Genomic DNA, 19,515 nt, shown 5'->3' with positions numbered 1-19,515 from the left:
GAGTGCAAGTCTCACTGAACTCAACTAGGTTTATTTCTGAGTAGACATAACATAGGGCTGCACTCTTGGAATTGAGATTTGGTTATTAAATATGATTTCAAGAATTGCACATTTGTTGAATGGCTTGATTTAACTTGGTAGATGATTTGTATATTAATACTCCTGACAAAGTTGCCACTAATATTAATTGGTATATTTTTGTTCTGTGTGTTGTGTTTGAGGAAAGGGGTGGGTATATTTACGTATCTTATGATGCCTCCCCCCCCCCCCCCGGGGGGCACTGTGCAGAACACGCATTCCAAAACCTTTGTTCTCTTTGTGATTCAAACAACTGCACGTTTATACAACATGAAGGGTTTCCTGCAGCTGTGTCTGTATGTGCTTCAGATGAATCATGAGTTCTTATTTAGAGTCCTCTAGGTGCTTGTGCTTCATTTTGTTCAGAGTACCATTCTCAACCAATTTAACAGTTTTCTCCCCCCAGCCCCATGGTAGCAACCATTCAGTGTCCATTTTTTTTCCTGTAGCTAGCTATGAGCACTACAAGTGCAATCCATGTGCCACCCTAATGAAATAAATGAGACTTAGGAAAGAGTATAAATGATGGCATCTGTGGTTAAGTCAGGCTTCAGATGGGATCTTAGGCAGCATAATGGAAACTTGTCATCTAACTTACCCAGTCCTGTTATTATATTTGTCCCATTCCCTTGCTATTGAGATAATATGTATCTATCAGGAGGAGAATCCATTGATAGCCTTATTCTCCATGAATTTTTCCCATCTCCTTTTAAAGCCATCCGGATTGGTGGCCCTCACTACCTTTTGTGGGAGCAAACTCCATAGTTTATGCACTATGAGACAACATTTTATGAAGGCTTGATAGGATTCTCCGAGACTGTATTTTGTGTGTTATGTTTAACAGCTGTAAACTAAGCAATTTACTGATGATGTTTTCTTTACCAGAGAAAGGGTGAGATCAGTAGATATTTTTAGGAAGAAAAATCTAGGGTTTTTTTCCTTCTTTATTTAAAACTTTTTGACTCCATCCACCACTAATATCTCAGGACAGCTTCCAAGAAGGCTCACAATTATTATAAGAAAAGTGGGGCATGAATAGCAGAAAATCAAGAATCTGCATCATTAATTCAGTAGTGGACCTTTATGTTGCTCCTGCTTGAGCAATATCTGGGCAGAAGAAAAGGAAAAATTAAAGGCAAGGGTCTGCAAAGCCTTAGAAGGCTATGAGAAAAATGATCTGCTATCAGTAAGCAGCGTCTGGAATAAGCAATTTGAAAAGGAGAGATCACGGATTGAATCTGGAAAGGAGGAAAGCTTGAAGATTCATGCAACATTTCTGTTTACAAGAGCCCGTTGGAATATGGAGTAAAGGAATGTATGGCAGCAACAGAAATGGTGTGTTAGTTGAAAATGCAACTGCAAAAGTTGGGAGAAGAGTCAAGCTTTTTCTTCCAAATAGCTGGTTTTTAAACCATAGTTAATCTTCAAGGGAACAGTGAAGTACCCTCAGAATAGTTCTCTGGTTCTTAAAATGTTTTACAATGCTGATTTTTTAAAGTAATGATTTAATTAGTGGAATACAGTGGGACTTTAACAATGGAATGATATTCTCATTCATTCTCTCTCCCTGCTTTATCTCTGTCTCTCTCTTCCCATGTCCCAGCTTACCTGGGGCCCTCTTTACACTAACCCACACAGGCTTCAAGGGGAGGAGTCCACTGTGCAACCAGGCCCACAGAAGTTGTCTGGTAGACTGCATGGCAGGGCCGGCATGCTGCACTGAGTCTCTGTGAGCAGGAACCTTTGAAGATGCAGTCAGCACCACTGGTTTACTCTGAGAGGTGGAGCCCTGGGAGAGGGACAGGGAGTCTCGTCTCTGTTCCACTCCCAAAAATAAAATGCAGGTCCCTGTGTGTCTTCCTGCAGAGTGATGTTGGACTTCACTGAGCAAGGACAGTAGGCAAATAGAGGAGAATGTCTGTGAAGGGAATGAGAATGGAGAAAGGCAGGGAAGAAGCCGCAACTGGGAGGAGGAGGACGGCGGTGGCAGCCCATTTAATCTACTAGAGCTAATTTACTAGAGCAGTGGCTCTGGGTGGCTGCTGAAGTGCCTGGTAAAATAGATGGTGCCATGGAGTGTTTTCTGAGACACTTGGGAAATCTTCCATCACCTGAACACCTTCAGACTCCTGGCGTTGTACAGGCCCGGTGGCATTGACCATTCAGGCCAGAGGCAGAAAATGCAACAGTGCAACATTCACAGTGGGCATCAGAATCGGATACAGCTGCACTAGGTTTGACTGTTGAGTGGGAAATGGTCCCACCTCTTTGGGCTTGGTAAGCATTGGACCTGATCCCATTTTGGAGGCAAACCAGGGGAGCTAAGAAATCTCATACCCCAATAACCAGTAAAGTTATGGTCCTATTTAACCCATTAAATTTGATTGTGTGCAGTTACTCTCTTCTCCCTCACTGCCAGCTACCCATTAAGCCTTGTTGGAGCAGATATTCTTTGCACAGAAGTACTGCACATCTATTATGTAGCTCTGTGTTTGGTTTGTCATATACAGGATTCTTCCACTAGCTTGATGGTGGGTGGTTGTAGGAGATAAAAATAGAATAGTGGAAGTGTTCATAAAATGTTATGCATAAAACTGAGAAAATGTAAGTTTGATGTTTGCAGCTTGGAATTATCCTGTTAGCGATCCTCTTGCTGAATCTTGGAGCATTCCAGCTTTCATTTTTTTGGCATATAGATAGACTTGCTTGTCTCAAAGCATATATTTTGTGGGGTGTTTCAGAGGCTGCTCATGAATGAAAAGCTACATGTGGAAGTTAGCTAAATAATGTTATTGTTTATCAAGAAGCAAGTGATTTAGGTCATCAAAACCAGGAAAAACCCCTCATACCTATATATTTTGCTTGCAGAAGCAAACCTTTTCAAACACTCTGAAGCTGTTGGAGCGAAAGAATTGGTTGTTCTTTATTTCAGCCATGAAGAATCTGGTATGTTCCTAGGGCTACACTAACAGTTTTTGTGTGGCACCATATTGCAATGATTCTGGTCTTACTGAGCTGAATGTTCCCAGACGTTGTTGCTGGGGGCCTGTTTTTCAGTCTTCTGGCTGTTCTCCTACAAGGTTCCTGGGGACTGTATTTTATTCAGTGTGCTTTTAAGCATCTACATGAAGCTGCTGGGAGAAATCATACGGAGTTTTGATTCTGGTGTCAACTGTATGCTGATAGTGAACTCTGTCACCTTTTCAACCAAGGAGCCATTGCTGGAACGCACTGCTGGATTGGGTGTGGACTGATAGGCTGACGTTTATTTTATTTAGTTATTTGGAATGTTTGTATGCCGTCCCATTCGCATAAGCCTCAGGATGGCTTCCAACATCATAAATAAATACTTATACAAATAGATGCATATAAAATCTGGATACATTCTGGCAAAATAATTTAAAACCAATAAATAAGTTCAGTTCAAACAAGACAGGTTTTGATGGCCACTGGACAAGCTGGTTTGACTACAGTCCTTTCTGGACAGGATGGTCCTCTGTAAAGAGTTAGATGGAAATTTAGGGGTGCTCTGGGATCCAGCATTACTTCTGGGTGCTAAGGTGGATGCCTTGGTCAGGGGTGCCCTCGCCCACTTAGACTGATAACTTCACTCCTTCTTAGAGAAGACAGATGTGCTTTTAACAACATACTAGACCATACCTCCATTGCATGGGCTTCCCATTGGTTTCTCTGCTCAAATCAGAGTGCTGATTCGACCTATAAAGCCCTAAACAGTTCGGGAACAGGACAGCTGAAAGACTCCCCCTCCTTCATGAACCTGCCTGAAGATTTACAAGCATTGGTGGAAGCTGTGCTTTTTGCCCACAACCCTAAGGAGGTTCAGTTGCCAGGAGCTCAGGCAAGGGCTTTCTTTGTGATGGTATGCCAACTGCAGAATTCCCTTCCAAAACAAGTTTGACTACCCCCCTATCCCTGATGGCAAGCAGAAAGAATTCTTTGGGTGAGTGGAGAGAAGTCTTTCTTTCAAAGTGGAAAGCTTTGCTTTTTATAGTACATACTTAGTATGAAGCAACTTTAAATGCAAGGATAACGCCTGCCTTAAAAAATCCTTCATGATACTCAGGAACCCTTACTTTGAAGGAGCAATGTTTTTTAACATATAGCTGGGTTAGAACAAGTCAGACAGGCCAGGATTAAACAAGCCCCATTCAGTATGTTCCAGCAGTGATCTTGGAAGGTCACAACCAGAGCATGATGCAATGGTTCCCCCTGTAATTTTTCCTCCTCATTTTGGTACTCGGATATATCTGTCCTTGAAAACTGAATTTTCATTTAACTTTGATGCCTAATGTAGAATTAAGAAATACAATTATCAGCAACTAATTACTTCTTTGGTAGTTATTTCCAACTTCATTTATTATGCCTGAAGGATGTCCATGATTCCTTCATGTCACAGTGAAACATGGCAAGGGTCATATAAATACATGGCAAGGGTTAATTAAAAAAAATGCTTTTTTTATTTACATAAAAAACAATGTGCAATGTGGGGCCACCCTTGAAGAACATGCAGGGGTTTTCAGTTGCCACAAAATGCAGTAATGAAACTTCTGAGTGGTGCAGTGTATCATGAGCACATCAACCCAGTGCTGAAATGTCAGCATCAGTTGTCAGTCCATTTCTGGGCTCAATTCAGTGTGTTGGTTTTGATCTCTGAAGCTGCAAACAGCTTGAGGCCTGGCACTGCCTTGTGTTGGGCTTAAGATCAGTGGTTCAGGCCCTTTTGATTTCAGAGACCCACTTGTTGGGCGTGCCTGATGAGTCAGGTAAACTCTTCCTCCTCCAGCTGACTTGTTTCTTTTAACTGAACAGGTGTGTCTCTGAGCTACCTAACCAGGGGGGAAAAAACACTGGACAGATTCCCAGTTGGGAACAGGTTTATAAATCCCAGCTGAGTATTTTGGGCTTCAAGAAGTAATTGGTATAGATGGGTTGTCCATGATTGGTGGTGAGCATGTGGAGCATTATGAACAGTGATAGTGGGTGAGTGAGTGGGAATCTCAGTTGGGCTCCCCTGTTTGAGCTGGGGACGGGTGTGGATTTTAGAATTGCAAAAGTTAGAACCCCATGTTCCCCAAAAATGTTCTGGAATCCCAGAAACTACTGAACTAACCTATTTAGAGTAAAATGAGGGACAACCGTTGGCAGCAGCAGTCTTGTCTTCTTACCTGGTCCAGAGTACAAAGTGGCAAAGGCTTGTGCAGGGAGCTGTTGCACTTGTTGGAGATGTTGCGGTGAGAGTGGGTGGGGAGGAAGCAAGCGAAGATTTATTCAGGGCTTAGTGAAGCTACTCCCTAGTAATACTGTAGGTTTTCTGCCTGAGAGCACAGGGTATTACAGACTATAACACATGGCTGCATTCTTCCTTGCCATGTGCCATGCTCAGTTAGCAGTCATTTAGTAAATACTTAAGGTGCCATGCAGCTCTTTGCTGATCCCAGGCATGCATGCCAGTCCTCCCTGTCTGGATTGGGGACTAAAAGATCAAGGAAATTGTGAGCACATGGTCCTGCTTTGCAAATAGATAGGTCATAAATTCACTAAGACCTTGAAGGCTATCAGGAACTCTTTGTTTCATTTTCTTTCTTTAATTAAAGAGCACCAAAAATTAACAAATTCTTTAGCTAAAACTTGGGATGTTGAGAGCAGAGCTTGTTTGGTTGGTCCCACCTAGGACTGTTCTGTGCGACTGTCTGAAATGTAGATTAAGCAAGTGCCTCGGGGTAACATGGGAAGATCTGTCTCTGAGGTGGGAATTAATTGAAATCCAGGTCTTTGGAGTCCAGCACCACATCTGCTGCATCTGCTCTCTGCAGCTATGTTTGACAATTACTTTGAAAGTGAAATCGGTAACCTGAATGTAACCTGCATATTAGATAACTCGCTTGTCCTTTTCAACTGCCATTCATTTCAGCAGGATCATAATCTTTTTAGGTAAATAAAACATAGGGAAAAGTTGTGAGTTAAGGTCTTCACTTGTTACAGATACTGTATGGAGACCTCTCAGACCCAAGTTCGTTGCATGTTGCTGCTTCCATTATTAAAAGCCCAACACTATGGAAGGATTGGCCATCACCTGCTGAAGGACCTGGTTGGCCACCACCCACTCAGGGACCTTGCACAAGGAGGGAATATGTGGCACTGGCCTAAAAATCCTTTGTGCTTTCTAGGTCCAGACAGGGTTTCTTAAGTAGTGGCCTCGCCACACCCTCTCATAAAGAAGCTGTGATCACTTCCCTAGTCCAGCTGGATGTTCCCTTCCTGCTAGCTTTTATAAGCCAAGAGCGGCAAGGGTCCAGTACATACATAGTTGCACGAACCTGCCCAAGCAGGTTGTCGGCATATTCAAGCTGAAGCAACTGATAAAACTGGACCAGACTGTGCGCTGGGTACCTTCCCTGATTAAGCAGCTCTAGCATTGGAGTCTTTAAGTCCTGGGGGTGCAAGAGATTTTATTCTAGAAGTGCCTAGCAAATATATTACAGCAGGCCTCAGCTCAGTTTAAGAAGTCATGTGGCCGGCATGTAATAGACCCTAGATAGCACCAGATAGCAAATGTTTTTAACCACCCTCACTGCCCTCAGATATGTCTGATTATGGGCACTTACAAGGACTCTTCCTCCTCTGCACTGTGTTGTTTCATTGCTCTCAGTTCTGCGCTATACCATGCAGCCAAAAAGGTTCTACAGAGAGGGTGCTTAAAGGTGATCGTGTCAACTACCTAGTCACCTCTGTTTTCCAAAGATCGACCAAGGATTCACCAAAGCTACCAGCCATATCAGCTAGAAATTCCCCATGCCCTCTCTGGAAACTGTCTGGATCCATTAGCCTCTAGGGGCAGACCATCTTACTTGGTTTCACACCATTAGTCTAAGCTCAAGAGGCTCTGATCCAGCTTTAACAAAGGGACCAGATGAAAATCCCCCACCTTCAGATGATTATCCCCATACCTGGCTGAAAAAAAAAAAAAAAACAAGTCCAGGAAGTGCCCTGCTCCATGTGATAGGCCGATCACATGGTTGTGTGGTGTCTGTGACATCCTTGAGGGACCCCAGATAAGGTAGCCTCAACATGGATGCTCATATTCTCCAAGACCAGTCTGGGAGACATCAGCATCACACCAAGGCCCGCTCTTTCAGTTCAGGTAGACCAGTGGAGAGGCATGGGTGGTACACCAAAAGAGTCCCTAATTGGCCCCACTGGCTCAACACTCCAGATGAGTAGATGGACAGGGAGCCTGGAGAGAGGCTTTCTCCAGCCCGTGGCACACTCCCTTGTCAGCCTTCAGGATACACCGGCAGTGGGATGTGTCCGTTGCCAAGCAGTGACCGCACCACTGATTTAATATCTGAAAGGTATCAGTATCCTTGTATTTTGCCACATTCATTCACACTGTACTCCAATTCCAAGATATCCATAACAAACTTAGGTGACATTTGGAGAAATTATATCCTATTCCTTCTGAGGACTTCTAAGGCCTCATTATATTGCATCCCACACTTCTGCCAGGAATTCAGGATAGGATAGTTTGAGCTATATCCCAGTTAATCCTTATAACAACTGAAATAAAATTGTAATCTTATGGTCCCCAGAATGGCTTTATACTCTCTGCAGGAAGACAAGGAGGTATATCCTGAGAATTCTCCTTGCTTTACCATCCCTCCCTCAGACCCCAGTAGAGCTTGGGTGGAAGGGGTGTGCTGCCAGAAGATGGAGAGAGGATTGGATTCAGGGGATCCTTAGACCAACCATCCCTGTGGCAAGTAAGGTGAAATGGAAGGAGCTGCTGGGTTTTCCATGCAAACCTGTCCCCACCTGCTGCTGTGAAAGGGCTTTTGCAGTTACTCTTTTTCTGCAGGTTCTCCTTCCTCTGCCCCCAGCGGATTGCCCTGGCTGAGAAACAGTGGTGCATCCGAACCCAGGCCCTGTGATCCTGCTCCAGGATCCTATAGTAGTTTGTTGCACTACTACAACAAACTAGCTCTATCATAGCAGTTAATTTCTTTTGCACATTCATGTCACTAAATATGATGATAAGCATCACATAGAATTTTACATTTTTTCTTGAAGACACCACTTGGTTGTGCTTGCATGGCATACAGTGCAGGCCTCCTTCCTACAGGCTGGATAGGTTAATCCTCCTAAAAGTTGGTGGGCCTGCTGTTTCGTGCCAGGTTTCTTGCTTCGCTGTCACACAGGGACAAAAGAGGGCTTAGCCCAACAGTGTGAAACAGCTTCTCTCCTGCTGCAGATTTTTCCCCAATCCAAGCAAAATGGAATCAACTCTGTATTGGCAGGTTTATTTTATATTTATTTGTTGTTGGGTCTTGTCTGAGTGCAGGCATGCTTAGTACATTTAGTGAGTTTGAGTTTAGAAAGCCAATGTGGAATAGTGGTTAGTGGTTCTAGTTGCCACTTGGCCATGGAGCCAACTGGGTGACTTTGAGCCATTTGCAGATTCTCACCCCTGCCTACCTCACAGAGTTGTCGTTACAGGATAAGACTGAGAGCAGGAGAATTGTATAAGCCTCTTTGAGTTGTTACAAGAAAAAGGTGGAATTAATGCAGCGTTCTCCTTCCCTGTGATTATTTTTATACAGTGTTTTGTAAAGGCATACCATGAATATGCCATGTAGAAATCACAAAACCAATAGCCTTAAACTAGGGATTACCACTGAAGAATCACCTCAATGTATACATGATAATGAAACTGAAAATACAACACTGAAATATTCATATGTGTATTATATCAAGTATAAGAATAGCGATGCAATTACAAGTGAATTTGAAACTCTGGGTTCTTAGCTGACAAATACATTTGCCATGTGTCAGTATTAATGGAGACATCTTTCAAGAATTCTTTCTGATTTCTATTTTATATAACTGATGCTAATCAAAGCTACCCATAGCTTTTCTTTTCCTCCCTCCCTATCTGAAGGCCAATTTTAGTGCAGCCTGCCAAGTCTCTGGAGAGATGCCTGTATAATTTTCAACTGGGCTGTAAGCCCAAAGGGAATCCAATGGCAGGAGACTGACAGATGCAGCACACATTACCATCACTTTGAACTCAGCTGAAACGGGGATTATTTTATCTTTTGCAGGTGCTAAAGAGATTGATATTGCTGCTACTCTGGAGCACTTGCGAGACCAGAGACCTGGCATGGTCCAGACAAAGGTACTGCCAAGACTTGCATTTTAAATGCATTACTCCTGTAATCTACGCAGAGTTCAGGGGTGTTCTTCCTCACAGCTGTGCGTGTGTGTGTTCATGTGCATGCATCACATATTTGTTTGTTTATTGCATTTCTGTACTGTCCAATACCTAAAGCTTTCCGGGCTTAGATGTACAGATACAATTTGGAAATAATCCCTATTGGAACTCAGTGAATTACAAGTCTTTTCATCATAGCTGTGCTCCAAAAGTAAAGAGGGATGTACCTCACACAGTACATTCTGAGGTGTTTGCTCTGTACAGTGTCTTACTGTGGACTTGCATTAAAATGAATCAAGACCAGGAGTCTTCCGATCACCAATGAAAACACAAATTTAAAAAAAATCCCTTTTCTTCAAAGCCTTCAAGACAATATCATTCAAACTTGCGCATGTTCACTAAAAGGACAGTGTCCATGGCTAAATTGGGAGAGGAACATAGATTAAGTGTATTAAGGGTTAGGAAGATGGATTGAGCAGGGGCAGGGAACTGGCTGCCTGTGGATGCCAGTGCACTCTGAGGTACTTTCCTTGGTTCCTGCTGAGATGCCCCAGCCCTCCTAATTTTGCTTTTTTATAAATCACCACATCTGTTACTGGTAGCTGGAATTGCCTTGCTGCTCCCTTCTCCTTATCCCGTGAATGCCTCTGGGCCACAAATGGGCTTGAAGGTGGTTTTGGGAAATGACGGTGGCTGCAGGCTGGAGCATTTTTAGCAGCAGGTCCATCTTGTGGTAGTGCCTTCTTGTGGTAGTGGTCATATGATAGTTTCTCAAATTGCCTGATGCATCTACAGGGCCCAAATTCTGGAGGAGATCATGCTGTAGACTACGCCAAAGGGAGAAAAAGTTCCCGTAAAAATCCTGGGAGAGAGGAAGTTATCCACTGGCCACAGACGCAGAATAATGGCAAGGATATATTGGCTTTGATCCAAACATGCACAAGCATTTCTGCTTCTGTGTGAGGGTCCCCAGTTTTCACCAGTTTTCCCTTCTTGATCTGCTTCCCCGTGCCACATGCCTTTCTGTTTCCAGGCTTGGGGCCATATTTTTAGGTGGTAAGGAAGCTGCTTTGGGGGACATTCTTTCACGGGTTACTGTGAGTCAGAGACAACAGCTAAGGCACCTCAGAACTGCCCTGTTTTGTGAGGAGAATGCTGTTAATGGAAGCTGGAATCCAAACTATTATCATCTCGGTCTATACTGTGATGACGATCTTCATATAAATAAAAACAACACCACCATGAGGAGACAGAACATGTAGAACAGCAATAGTGCAATGATTATGGCAAATTAAGTGGACTCATGACAAAAAGACGCTGGTTTAGATTAGCTGTACTTGGGGAAACCCCATCGAAGTGAATGGGACAAGTTAGTGATCAACTCCAATCCCGTTTATTTCAGTTACTTTACTCTAAATCTTGATCAAATCCAACATTCCTAGCATTTGAGGCATGGACATAGAATTCGGATTTTCTGACCTACTGAATGGTCCATTCAGGGTGTAGCTTTTTAAAAAATAGTGTAAGCACTTTATTAGTAACTTTTACATGACACCGTGATCTGGTACAGCTGTTCAAAAATTTGAAAGGATTCGCTCACCTTCCTTTCCTCCTTTTGACTGCTTATTCCCATGCTAAAACTGCTCAAACTATTTTATGGTGCCAAAGACAGCGTGAAGTCTTAAAAAATTGGCTGTGTGCCAGCAGTGGGCCGTCTCGAGAGAATTTTGCACATGTATCTGATTTAAACAAACCATATTCTTCCCTCCAAGCTGAATACAAATAAAAACCAGCCTCTTGCAGTAATTTTAAACCACTAGACTAAGAAGTGGGTTAGAAATGGCAATTAGATTGCATCTTTAATAGAGGTTTGCACCTCATACAAGATTTATTTTGTACCATGTTTTGAAAAGCAGCTTGATTTGACTCTGGTCTGAATCAGACGTTCACTCTGGGAAATCTGAAGCAATGTGCATCCCTGTTATCCTTCGGAGATCAACAAGCATCTGTACCATTTTGGCTTTTGATAGCATTGAATAAAACCTGCAGGCATAATCAAATCTCTGAGTGGATTAAGCCTGACACCTGTTAGACTACAAGGTGCAACCATTTTTGTGCAAGTAGCCTTTACATTTTTGTTCTAAAGGGGACAATCAACATTTCTCAGCAAAACTGGATGAAATCTGCAGACATATTTTCCCCTTCTGAAGGAATGAAGCTCACCAAATTTTGAATGAAGCTCAGCAGATGACTGTACGGAGATTTGGGCAAGAACACCCTTAAAGATTTTGGGATTTTCACTTGTAACTTTTAAAACAGGGTTTGTTTATTGTCTTCACTTGAGGGCTGGGGGTAAAATCGTATTAAAATAGTAAATATAATATGCATAATTTCAGGATAGGTCTGGAGGGTTTTGTGCTTTTAAAGCTGGGACAGTTTTGTGGGCAGGGAAAAAACTAAAGCAATTTTCTTTCCCTCCCTCAAATAACATAGTAACCTGTTAAATCTCAAATAAAGTACCCAGAGGCTGTGGAGGTATATAAATCTAACTTTTATAGTTTGCAAGTTTTCAGAACAATTATTCACTTGCATTCTCCCTCTGTGTTTTGTGGACAATTTTTATGAAAACATGCATCATAGAGCAAGTAGAGCATTAAGTGAGAAAGCGTTGCAGTTTCGGTAGGATAGCGGCAAGAGAGGAAGTTGTGATCATTAAGCCATCTCTGTATATCTCTCGGCTCATTTGAAAACACTAAGATCTCAGAAATGAAGTGCTTCACCCTTGATGATGTGGGTGGATAACACCTTTCTGAGAAAATAGATGAAAATGTACACTGTAAAGCATGTGCCTCTTGTGTAGTGCATGGCAAGCCATGAAAGTTGGGCGGGGATTCCAGTTTCCCTTCCATGGGAAACTTGCTGTGTTCCTCCTCTCTGGCGTGACTCACCTGCAAGCCCTCCCTGAAATTATGCCAGTCAGAGGGGAGTGCCCTTCTCATGGTTTTTTTCGGAGCACAAGGCCTGGCTTGTCAGCCAGCTTCACATTCGGGTGGCGAGAACAGTCCCTCTCCCCTGGCTGCTTGCCCAGAGCACGTGCTTCCTGTTTTAGGTTACCAACAGGAGCTTTGGCAGGGATGCCCTGCCCAAGCTGGACCGGCGGCCACGGAGGAAGCAGTGGCTGGGCTCACAGGACATGCTACGCTGTGCTGGCTTAGCATGTTATCCAGACCTGGGTGTGCCGGTCTTAGAAGGCCCTCTCACACAGCATGGCGTGCAAGGCTTGCTTGCTCTGTGGGGCTTGCTGTGCCATCTAGGCCCAGGCAAGAGAACCCATTGGAGGCAGGGGCAAGCCAAACTGCAAGAGCAGGAGGAAAGGGCTGCTGCTTTGGCCGGGGGGCTCTGGACAAACCCAAGCAATGGCGGCTGCAAAGTTCCCAAGTGCCACCTGGGGATGTCCGGCACAGGCTCCCCGTGCCACCAGCATGCAAAGGTGGGCAGTCGTAATGGGGCTGATTGAACTTCACTGGGCTCAGCCTAGTCTTCTGTAGGCCTCTCTGTGGGATCCTCCTCACTGTGCCTGCCCAGTGTTTCCCTTAGTTTGTGTCCCCGTGTTCCTCCAAATCACTCACAAAACTTTGAGAAGACACCTCCTCCAAATCACTCACAAGATACCAAATAGTTTTGGAACAATCTGGAAGTCATTCAGCTCTATCTAGTAGCTCATTCTTGAGGATCCAGTATTGTCCGTGTTTGTCTGCTCCCTTCCCTGCTCTTGCAGCTGTACCCTCCTTAGTAAAAACTGTGATGTATTCTATACTTTTATTTAAGAAGTTCATATACGATCCTTCAGTGTTGCTTCCAAGTCCATTTCCAAAAGAAGATAACATATATAAATAAAACATTTCTCTGCATTATACTTTATTGTTTTGTTTTTAGCTTTAAGTGGTACTAAGTAAATATAGATTCATAATGCTGATGTGGATTTTTAAAATCTATATGTGGTGTCTTCAATGAGAGACATCCCAAAGATGTAGGGAAGAAATGAAAGGGGAACCTTTTCAGAAAGGCTTAGCATCATTGCTGTTACATAGACTTCAGTAAGAAAAATGCCTCTTCTGGATAAGCCATCCCAAAAGGCCTCTTTTGCCATGTATTAAAAGGACTGTCAGGAAGGGTCTGAAAGGTATGACTCTTTAAGTTATGGAAACTTAGATGTGCTTAGTGACCATGTGCACACAGAGGTTCCTCCTTTTGAAGAAGGATCCAGCTCAGTATCCTCCATACATGCACCTCAGTCAGTATGCCTGGAGAGCTCCTTCACACGGCCACTCATCCCACGCTTTTCCTTTAGTATATATTTGGGAGCTACATCTTGTTTCTGTTCTCGGAATCCTGTTTCTAATCTCTGCAGTACTGCACACAAAGATAAGACATTCCTTTTTTTAGAATTGAAGACAGTTCAATCATATTGCCTTGTTGATTTCAGTGGGACTATTCTTAGTTTATTAAATCTGGATCCATTTCAAAAGTTTTATTTAAAATAAAATTACTTTTTGTAAATAAAATGGTTTGGAATGTCACCCACTGCAGTGGGTTTTGAGTGCTTTTTCTGTGCATAAATAATAAATAACCGTGGAAGAAGGATGTATAAATCATGGCAAAAATAAAATATAGCATGGAGGTAATTAACAAGTATAATACTTCAGAACACTGGTAGGCCCCTGGGCTGTGGCCCTGGACTACAGCATCCATGCCCATAAACCCATGTATACCTCAGGAATAAGCAGGTTAGGCCTGGATATTTTGTTGAAGGTTTCACCAGCGTTCCTGGAAGTGCTGCAGAGTATTAATTCTGGCTCTTCTCTCCACAGGAACAGTTTGAGTTCGCATTGACAGCAGTTGCAGAAGAGGTGAACGCAATACTCAAAGCACTTCCACAGTGAGCAGCTCGTTGTCCCTTGGAGATTTCCAAAGGGGCCTCTTTCATTATCCTTAGTCCCTGTAAATGTTGTTGGAAAACGTGACCTCACCTTAACTGTGTATCTGCTATTGTAACCACATATCAGTAGGGTCTTTACAAACTTCTCTTGCCAGTTCAAGTTCAACAGTTAATGTGTACTCTGTTTTTATTACAATATTCAGAAACACTATTACCCTAAGGCCTTGGCTTAAGTGATGAGAACAATCCCTCTAGTTCTTCTCCATCCATGAAGCCCTAAATTTCGCACGTTGGAAGCACACGTACACTTTGTTAATAGGAAATACACAGTATTGTGGATAAGCAGTGTGTTCAATGTATCTTTGGCAACATAGCGTTCTCCTATGTTTTTGTAACTTTTCAAGGACTGAATCTAAGAAGCAGGGGGGATCATTATTTCATTTTTTAAAGCATTGGGATTGTTCTCGACAAAGGCCAAGCAAGCCCAGAGAACAATACTGCGTGTGTTGGTAAAAAAAGGGTCTGGTTGCTTGCATGAGGAAGCTGTGCCACTCCATGCTGCGCCTGGGCGGGCTGATGCTTTACTTAACTGTTGTTTACTTTCCAACTCTGTGCAATGAATAGAAGCAAATCTAAGCTCGAAGTCCAAAGACCTGCACAGTTGCCACAGCTATGGAGGAAAAGTCGGTCACATTAGCAAGAGCACCGGTTTCCAAAGAGCACCGAGGACTTCTGTTGTATGCCACTGCCCTCACAAAGGATGGAAGGCAGAGGAATTGACCTTCTCTAGGTTTTGAAAGCCTTCTGTGTTAGCAGCTTACCCTCTGCTTTTTTTTTTAAATTAGAAATGTGTATCTATCCTTGTGTTTTATATATTGAGATTAATTTACCTTTTTAATTATCCAAATACATATACTATTTTTAAAGACCAGAAAAGAGATTCTTCTAATAGCACTTCATAACTGATTGAATTACTGACATAGTTATTCAAAACTATGCCAAGATTCTGCATTTGCACAATAATTTAAAACTACTATTCCTTGCCTTCTGAATTTATTTTAAATTGTATTATTTACAAATTTGCGCTTTTGGAATTCCTGCCTTTTACTATGGCCCATTTATTCCCTTTTAAAGGGATCCATGCTTTGCACACGGAGAACTGTATGCAAGGAGATTTTCTTACCCCTGGCAATTGTTCATTCAGAGAACCTGGAACATGCTGGTGGGCTGCATCTTCATTTGCTTGAGTGTTGAATTAAGGGAAGAATACTTGAATGACTATGTAGTATGCTAGCTACTAATTATTTGTTTTGATGCTTCCAGCTTTTGTTGTAGATTTTATTACAAATGTGTGTCTACACATTCCTAGTCACTTAGTGTTAAAAATGTAGAATTTGACTAGAACAGGAAGAAACACATTTATGCTTTCATACATCTTGTGAATGGAAGCACACTGTAATTCTTGGGCACAAGCCACCAAGCTGGTGCTCACTCCATAAATTTCAGTGGGGCTTCCATAGCCTAACCATCAAGCATGTTGTATCCTCTTTTCACCCTTAGAAGCCCCCTTGAAATACATGGAAGATACGCACTTACAAGATTAGACCCATTATCTGCTGTGTTTAGTGTAAGCGTAAATACAATTAAAGAATTGTTTCAAAAAGTTCCAGATGTGTTAATTTTCATGTGTACATTTCTACACATTGTTCACAGCACATGTAATATACTTGGCTTGCACATTTCATCATTGGCTGCTCTGCTCAGTTTGTTAAAGCAGGCTCCTCTGTCCTCTTTGCAAACACTAATTCTGCATTTAACCACACTTATGCTGTGGCATCAGGATTTTAGAACTGCTCTTATAAGCAAAACAAAAAGGATATGGATACAAAAAATGTCTTTTTGTTAAATAATATCTTCTTAACAGGTTTCCTTTAGGCACAGAATAAGAATTCAGGGAAGACAAAATCCATTAGAATGGTATCTTGCCAGGATTTTGAATGAGATTTACTAGAGCTAAACTGTTTCTTCATTGCTGCAAGTGCAAATTCTGGGTGGATTTCTACAAATCTGTGCAGTGACATCCAAAGCAAAATGTACATTTTGCAGGTGCAAAAGTGCTGCATACAGCTCTCCATTACTTAAATACAAAGTTTGGAGGTATAATGCCTGCCCTATAAACTTACTACAGCAATTTAGGATATATTGTCTACATTTAGAAAACTCAGAGCACAGTTTCATTGCTTCAAGTCTGTGGTTCATTCTGCTTTGACCTACACTGTTAATGTAGCTGAACGGCCCCTTGAGTGGACCAGTATGAACTGTGCAGTATGCAGGGCTGTGCACCTGATGACCATGCATATCTCCAGGTTGGGTGATGTCACCTGAGCCTCTCCTGATCAAGGAAGAGAACACTTACCTGATCAATCTAGGTGAGTCTCTCATTGAGCACAGCTGTGTTCTTTGGGGCACACTCTAGAATGTTGAGTTTGGATATAGGAAACCCAGGTACAAATCCTCATTTGGCTCTGTAGGTTAGTAGACAGACAATTCAGCTATCACAATTCAGCTTTTGGTAGGAGACTAAAAATGCCATTCCTTGATCACCGGGAGAGACAGGACAAGTTATTTTCATAGTAAGTTACTCTGAACATACTGGAAGGCAAGAATGAAAACTGACTTCCACTTTACTGCTTGCTTGTTTTTGGTATAACATTACTGCCATATTATTAAAGCATTTCAATTTTAAAAAGTTTACTTCCTCATTTCAGATGTTGAAACTGCTTTACCTTTACCTCATTTTCTGCAGTGTAAATTAATGTGCAGACATCTCCACAGCTTACTACTAATTCTATTGTAAATTTCCTAGAGCAGGTTAACAGATGAATGCTCTATCACAGCTTTTGGTCTATTCTTTACTTTTTTCCCAAGGCACAAAGCTTTTCCCAATGGTTCTAAGGAGATGCTTGCTCTGACTGGCTCCCAAGTAAATCTACTAGGGTATTGAAATGGCTGTAGACAAGTGACCCGTGCCTTCCACCTATATTAGGACCATACATTCACCAAGATGCTTCCATATACATTTCTGTAGCTGTACAAGAAATCTCGTATCCTGATGAGGGCTATGTAGTGAGTTCCCCAGATGGCAGGACCACCTAGTAGTTCAGACTTTTTAAGAGCAGCACAGCCTCAGCTGGTGCTGGGTTGGGTCTGTAGAGCACGGCACTGAATTCACTCCACCTCAGCAGCTGACTGACTAGTGGAATTGGTAACAGATTCAATGGGGCTAAATTTGTAAAGCTTATTTTGATATCTTGGTGGTTATCTGTTTAATCATAATTAGCAATAATTACACCAACTTTTGGATATTCATCTACACTTCATATTATATAGTTAATTTTAATACTTCATTCTAAGTATTATAAAAATTAATTTTAATGCTTCTTTTGAAATGTATCCAAAAATAGTTTATTAAGATAATGAAACCAAACAAAATGAAAGTAGCAAATAAGAGCGCGCACGCATACCCGATAGTATCATGAGACTGGTACAAAGACTGCGCAAGGCTGAAGGAAAGCCAAAGCAAACATGCGCTTTCAGTCTGTGTGTGAAATGTCCATACTGTGGCCTGACGTCCTTCAGAGGAGCGGCTCTGGGGTTCCTGGGGAGGGAACTGCAGAGAAAGCCAGAACGCCATTTGGGGCTGTAGCTGCCAGACACAAGCGTTCCTTTTGCATTATAGCGCAAGAAGCTCTGTCCTTCAAACCAGTCAGTTACCATTTCATCGCATCTATGTTATGGATCTATAATTTGAACCCATGATGGGATCACTTTTCATAATAGAATACTTACTTTATATTTGATGAAATGAAATATCACACATAGAAACTTTCAGCTATTTACCTACGTTTCATCCTGAAATGCCATTTTTATAACCAAAAATTGAATGCAATTTTAACACTACCTAATTTTAATAATACTTTTAAACAGGTTTACAATGACGGAAGCGATTTCATAGCCAGAATGGTGACATCAGGCAGGTGCAATTATATTGTAGTTTCTTTTATCTTCAGTGACAAATCACTAACATCTCCATTATTCTTTCTTCTGTATAAATGGCTCTATTCAAACTGCAAATTAGTTTACTTAATAATTACCTTTTCAAATCAATTTTGCCCATCAAATTTTATAGTACAATTTTATACATTTATCTCAGAAATAAGTTTCATTGTTACTAAAGGGGTTGGTGTACTGACTTAAAACACTTTTGGACATCCATAAAACAAAAGCAATAATTCTGCCTTTCTCGTGGGCATATTAATCTTACATTCTCTTTTAACTACATTCCTTTTATGAACCCAGTTTTGGCTTCTGCAGTACACTAATGGAAAATCACATTAAAATAAATTAAAGGATTTTATTCCCTGTCTTTAGCAACTAATTTCATATTTGACAATTGTTTTTTCAGTTGTTAAGCTCAGGAAGAAAGGGTTAGATTATCTGACCCAGCCCACTAGGAAAAACCTGAAAACTGACCTTGAAAAATCTTCTGCTTTCTGCCACTCCCCTTCACCTTCCTTCATCCAAACTGGTCATATTGCAACCCAGTTCAAGGGACTGCACCAAGAGGTCAAGCAGGCAGAATACTAGCAGCACAATTTATTTATTTGGTTTAAATGCCACTTTTTCCATACAACAAATTCAGGTTATTCCCTTTGGTTTGAAAAAAATCTCTGCTCCCTTCTAAGCTGCCTGTGTTTCCATACACCAGCCCTGTGGAGTAGATTGGCTGGCAGGCATTACCTGGCCCAAGTTCACCCAGGAAACGTGGTGGCTGAATGGAGAGTCGTTCTGGGTGTCTGTGTCGCAGTGCACTCTAACAGGATCCCGGCCACAGGACCACTAGCCCTGTCAGTCGGGTTCAACTGTTGCAGGAAGGGTATAGGAGGAAGGCAAGGAAAGGGGCCTGAGGAGGCGCTGCAGCTGCATGTAACTATGCAGGAGGTGGAGTTCGTGTAAGCATGTAGCACATAATTAGCGCTCACATGCCAGTGATTTAGGCTCGGACTGTGCAGTTCTCCATACCTGCCTGGTTTCAGCCTTTGTATGCATTGCATCATGGGAAGGTTGCGTTATGGCAAAACTGTTCCTGTACAGCTGCTTGCCAAGGGCACCTAAATGATGGTGTAGACAGGCTTTCCCAGCTTGCTTATTGTGCAAAGATGAAACACTCTACTAATTTAAATACTGGAGATGCCATTCATCTGCAGAT

At 42.1% G+C, this 19,515-nt stretch overlaps 1 protein-coding gene across 1 annotated transcript in view; it reads left to right on the top strand.

The window, feature by feature from the left end:
- The window catches only part of PTPRN2 (protein tyrosine phosphatase receptor type N2), a 548,843-nt gene extending 534,593 nt beyond the window's left edge, over positions 1-14,250 (top strand). Inside the window, exons 21-22 of the mRNA XM_044425007.1 lie at positions 9,198-9,271; positions 14,179-14,250. Of these exons, the coding sequence (XP_044280942.1) occupies positions 9,198-9,271; positions 14,179-14,250 (146 nt within the window). The remainder of the gene's footprint in view (positions 1-9,197; positions 9,272-14,178) is intronic.
- The last annotated feature ends 5,265 nt before the right edge of the window (positions 14,251-19,515 follow it).

This window comes from Varanus komodoensis, unplaced genomic scaffold (genome assembly GCF_004798865.1).
Source record: "Varanus komodoensis strain SLA01 unplaced genomic scaffold, ASM479886v1 scaffold15, whole genome shotgun sequence".
NCBI lineage: Eukaryota > Metazoa > Chordata > Lepidosauria > Squamata > Varanidae > Varanus > Varanus komodoensis.
Note: the sequence above shows the minus strand (reverse complement) of the source record. Positions and strands in the feature narration are given on the sequence as shown.